The sequence below is a fragment of the Monodelphis domestica genome, chromosome 2 (assembly GCF_027887165.1).
Source record: "Monodelphis domestica isolate mMonDom1 chromosome 2, mMonDom1.pri, whole genome shotgun sequence".
Lineage (NCBI taxonomy): Eukaryota > Metazoa > Chordata > Mammalia > Didelphimorphia > Didelphidae > Monodelphis > Monodelphis domestica.
The window spans coordinates 264,147,426-264,153,004 of NC_077228.1; the positions used below are offsets into that span (position 1 = coordinate 264,147,426).

The window sequence follows — 5,579 nt, forward strand, 5'->3', positions numbered from 1 at the left end:
GCAGGAGTTAGAAAGAGAAACTCCATTTAAAATACCTCTAGGCAATATAAAATATTTAGCAATTTATCTACCAAGACAAATAGAGGAATTATATGAACACAACTACAAAACATTTCACATAATTAAAACTAGATCTAAATAACTGGAAAAATATGAATTGCTCATGGGTAAGATGAGCTCATATAATAAAAATGATAATCCTACCCACATTTATGTACTTAATTAGTGTCATACATATCAAACTACAAAAAAACGTTTTTATAGAATTAGAAAAAATTATAACAAAGTTCATCTGGAAGAACAAATGATCACGAATATCAAGGGAAATAATGAAAAAAATGTAAAACATGGGATCCTAACAGTACCAGATCTTAAACTGGACTGTAAAGCAGTGGTCAGCAAAACAATATGGTACTGACTAAGAGACAGGAGGGTGGATCAGTGCAACAGATGAGGTATAAATGACTTTAGAAGCTAGTGTTTGATAAACCCAAAGGTCCCAGCCTTTGCAACAAGAACTCACTCTTTGATAAAAACTTCTAGGAAAATTGGAAAAAAAATATGGGGAAAACTAGGTTTAGATCAACATCTGACACCCTATTCTAAGATAAATTCAAAATGGATAAATTACTTAACGAGTGAGATCATAAATAAATTGGATGAACATAGAATAGTATATACCTGTCAGACCTGTGGGAAAGTAATGAATTTAAGAACAAGCAAGAGAGAGAACATTGCAAATTATGAAATGAATTCCTTTGATTATATCAAATTAAAAATGGTTTGTACAAAGAAACCAACCAAAATTAGAAGGAAAGCAACAAATTGGGAGAACATTTTTATAACAAAACTCTCTGATGAAAGTTTAATTTCCAAAATACATAAGGAACTAAATCAAATTTATAAAAAAACAAGCCATTCCCCAATCAACAAATGGTCAAGGGAAATGAATAGCCAGTTTTCACATGATGAAATCAAAACTATCAACAAACACATGAAAAAGTGTTCTAAGCATCTCCTGATTAGAGAAATGCAAATTAAAACAATTCTGAGGTTCAAAAGCAATCTGGGATATTAAGTGATTTGCTAGTTACACAATTAAATATGTGCTTTTAGAGGGACTGAAATCTTGCCACCTCTCTTTCCACTTTACCATGATGCTTTTTCTCATAATATACTAATAAGAAAAAAGCTATCCACTACTATAGAAAGAATCAATGGAGTATCAATGCAGCTTGAAGCATATCACTATTCATTTTATCTCCTTTCTGAATATTTTCTTTTATAAGTAATATGTATCTTGTTTTAAAACATGACAAATGTGTAAATATGCATCACTGACTACTCACATATAACTTATATCATATTTCCTGCCATCTCAAGAATGGGAGGAGGAGATGATAAGATTGCAAAACATGAGAAAACAATTATTAAGATATATATTGAAATGTAAAGAATAAAAAAAAAACCACAACATCACATATTGGATATGATTCTGCTTTTAAACATTCTGAAGAAGTTTTTGAGAAGATATTTGACCAAGAAGAACTGGGTATTATTATAATTTCCTTTGGATTATTGCTTCTAATTTTTCTTGAACTCAAGGCACAAGGAATTGAGGAGCGACTTTTTAAAATGCTTTACCCCCCAAAATACTCAGGTTTATAAATAAATATATGCTAAAATATATAGAATATGGAGTTACATATTAATTAATTCTATTCACATTTTCCTTTCTGCTCCCATGTATAACATATCTATAAGATGTCTTACGTATGATACCCTATTCATATATAAATATCCGGGAGCTTCACTGACCATTTCTAATACTAGTTTGCTGGCAGGTTTAAATGTTGACCACTTCACATCTACTTCAGCAGTGTGACATTTGGGAAGCAAATAGTTTCAATAGTCACTTCTGATGGTTGAAATAGGAACAGTGAATATTGGACAGGAACTTAAAAAGTCTGGGCTTTAGCCTCAGTTTCCTCACTAGTTATATTACCTTAAGTCATATCATTAGAAACTATTTTATTTCTTTGCTGATGAATCTGATGTTCTTTCTCAATTCCCTTCTTCCTTGAACTCTATAACTTTTGAAACTAAATACACCCTTCTCTCTGAATTATTATAGCATCATTCTTTCCTGGTTTTCTTTTTATCATGACCCATGATCTGCTTCCTAATTGCAACTGTACAGATGCCACCTAATATTCTGATCCTCTTAGTTGTTACTACCCCCTTCATACTATGTACTTGCTTTATATACATTTTTGGATTTATTACTCTATGTACATGTGTTGTTTGTCCCTAGTAAAATGATTTTTGAGTCTGTAGTATTCTGTTTTTGCACATCTAACCATTAGTACAATCTTTGGTACATAATAATCCCTTGGTAGATGCCAATCTCTTCATCTCACTTGTCATGTGAGCCTGCTTCCTTCCAAAATAATTTCTTTAATGCGGATTTCACTTCTTTGTTCCTAAGAGTATAGATAAGAGGGTTCAACATAGGAGTCACTAAGTTGTAGAAGAGGGTGAGGAACTTTCCCTGGTCCTGAGATGAGTTGTTCCCTGGTTGCATATAAATGTAAATGATGTTACCATAAAAGAGAGAGACCACAGTGAGATGAGACCCACAGGTGTTGAAGGCCTTTCTTCGACCTGCAACTGACTTGATCCTTAGAACTGTCTGGGCAATGTATCCATAAGAGATAAGAATAAGCGAGAGGGGTACCAAGACAATTATTACAGATAAGATAAAGACCGTACTTTCCATAGCCACTGTATCTACACAGGCCATTTTGATTAATGCTGGCATCTCACACAGGAAATGTTTCACTTGGCATCTCCCACATCGTGGTAGTTTCATTGTTATAGGAGACATAACCAAAGAGTTGAGGAGCCCAATGCCCCAGGACACCGCTACCAGTTGTACACAAAGCTGAGGGTGCATAATGACAGTGTAATGGAGGGGTTTGCAAATGGCAATGAAACGATCATAAGCCATGACAGAAAGAAGGATACATTCTGTACCACCTAATCCAAGAAACATGAAAAGTTGGATGGCACAACCTAAGTAGCTAATGGTTTTATTGGGTCCTTTCAAGTTGAAGAGAAGTTGAGGTATAGAACTGGTAGTGAAACAAAGGTCTAGGAAAGAGAGGTTTGTAAGGAAGTAGTACATAGGAGTGTGCAACCGTGTGTCTAATAGGGAGACCAAAATAATGGTGATATTGCCCACCAAAGTAATCAAGTAGAAGATTAAAACTATCACAAAGAGGATATGCTCTAGCTTAGGCCGATCAGAGAAACCCAACAAGATAAAATGATCCTGGAAACTTTTGTTGATCATGACAATAATATCTTAGTGTGTACCTGTAGGGAGAGGAATAATAACATCTGTAAGTTTTAATAAGGAATAATAATACATGGGGGAAATAATGTGACTAAAATAGAGTAAAAGATCATCTGAAAATTTTATATATGACTATGATAAATAGCAGAAAACTTCAGCTAAGTCCCTCCTTGTTTTATCTTTTCCCTTTCATTCATCTTTCTATTTGCCTTTTTTCTTTTTCTTTTTTTGGTTATACTTCATAAAAAAAGTCTAGCAAATTCCTTCACTTGACTCTATGTTCGACTTAAACTATTTATCATTTTAATTCTCTCTTTTCTTCCACAGATAAACTCCTAGAAAATGTAGTGAGCATTTGTCATTTTTATGTCATTTCGTTCCACTTATTTCTCAGACTCTACTATCTCTGCTGATTGAAATAGCTCTCTTCAAAATTATTAATCATTTTGGCATTTCTTAATCACCACTGATCTCCCTTCTCCCATCCTTCATCAAGAAAAGAATATATCTTCCCCTAGAGCAGTGATGGAAACCTTTAGAGACAGAGTGCTGGGTCCTACTCTTTCCCTACCCTAGACCAAGTGCCACAACTTGCCCTCACCAGTGACTGAGTGCTACACCCTGCCCTCACTGTGCCCTGCCCCCTAGCCTCCCTCTTGCCCAGACACAGGAGGGAGGAAGTTCTCCCATCGGGCTGCTGGGCAGGTGATGTAAGGCACATGTGGAGAGAGGAAGGAGAGTGGCACTAGTGCTCCACTCTCCTCCAGCTCTACTCTCCTCCAGCTATGTGTCACACTGTGAGCTATGCTCCCCTCAAAACTAACGCCTCTCCAACCCCACCACAGGAATCATCTTTACCACAGACTTAACAGACTGCCATCTGCACCACACCCTCACATCACACGGACCCCTCCCCCCCAACATACCCAACAGAGTCTTGCACTTCCATTGGGCTGCTGGGCAGAGGGGAGGATGAAGTGAGGAATGTCCTTAGGTACATGGAGAGGGGGAAGAGAACAGCTTCACCCTAACTTCCTCTGGCTTTCTAGTAATAAACTCTGGCATGTGGCTGCAGGTGTGCCCACAGAGAGGGCACACCATTTTTCTCAGTCTCTGTCATATGCTTATCATGTGATCATATTCCCAATGTGTGGCTAGGTCCCAGGGATCTTTCCTAATCCCTGTTCTCTTTTCTTCTCTCAGTGATTTCACTGATTTCTATGCATTTACCTGTCACCATTGTGGAGATGACTCCTAAATATTCATGTCTAACACTCATCCATTCTCTGAGGTCCAATCCTAAAGCACTAACACCATCATCTGGATTATCCACAGGTTTTACAAACTTAATATGTTCCAAAAGAAAACTCATTATCCTTTTCCTTAAACTGACCCTCTCTAACTTCTTTTATTTTTGTCAAGGAAAATGCAATCTTTCCAGGTAAAACTTCAGAACCATTTTCAAGTCTTTGCTCTCCATAACCCCCTCCTCTCCATCCAATGAATTGCTTATTAATACTTTTGCAATATCTATTAAATTTATCTCTTTTCTCCCTACATTACTGTTTACTCCCTACTTTAGATCAAGTCCGAACCATACCTGCCTGGACCATTGTAGTATTCTCCTATTGCTTTCCTGATTCCAGTCCACCCCCACCCCCACCCCCACTACTCTATCCATAAGTGGCAAATTACAAGTTAATATTTTTTTTAAACCTTACCTTCTGTCTTAGAGTCAATACTGTGTATTGGGTCCAAGGCAGAAGAGTGGTAAAGACTAGACAATGGGGGTTAAGTGACTTGCCCAGGTCAGATTTGAACCTAGGACCTCCCATCTCTAGGCACGACTCTCAATCCATTGAGCCACCCAGCTGCCCTCACAAGTTAATATTTCTGAAGCCTGATTATGCCACTTTCTTGCTCAAGAACGTTCTGTGGCTCACAATGCTTCTGGTATAAATAAAAACATTAGTTTGATAATTTAAAACTCTTTATCATTTAGCTCCATGTCACCTTTCCAGAATGATTTCAAATTACTCTTCCTCCGAATATTCCACATTCTAGTCAAATTTGTCTAATTACTGTTCCCTGTAGCCTGCATTCCATCTCCCAATTCTGTGCCTTTGTTCAGGATGCTGTCCACTCCGAGAATGGACTCCCTTTGTATCTCAGGCTTTTGGGATCCTTAGGTTCTTTTAACTCTCAGGCAAATACCACATCC

At 37.1% G+C, this 5,579-nt stretch overlaps 1 protein-coding gene across 1 annotated transcript; it reads right to left on the reverse strand.

The window, feature by feature from the left end:
* Positions 1-2,416: 2,416 nt before the first annotated feature.
* Positions 2,417-3,365, reverse strand: LOC100031151 (olfactory receptor 2W3-like). Its single transcript, XM_007506126.3, has one exon. It carries the CDS (start codon positions 3,353-3,355, stop codon positions 2,417-2,419), a length of 939 nt encoding a protein of 312 aa, XP_007506188.1. The 5' UTR covers positions 3,356-3,365.
* Positions 3,366-5,579: the final 2,214 nt, after the last annotated feature.

Coding starts and splice junctions, on each gene's coding strand:
- LOC100031151 (XM_007506126.3), bottom strand. CDS start 3,355: ATGATCAACAAAAGTTTCCAGGATCATTTTATCTTGTTGGGTTTCTCT.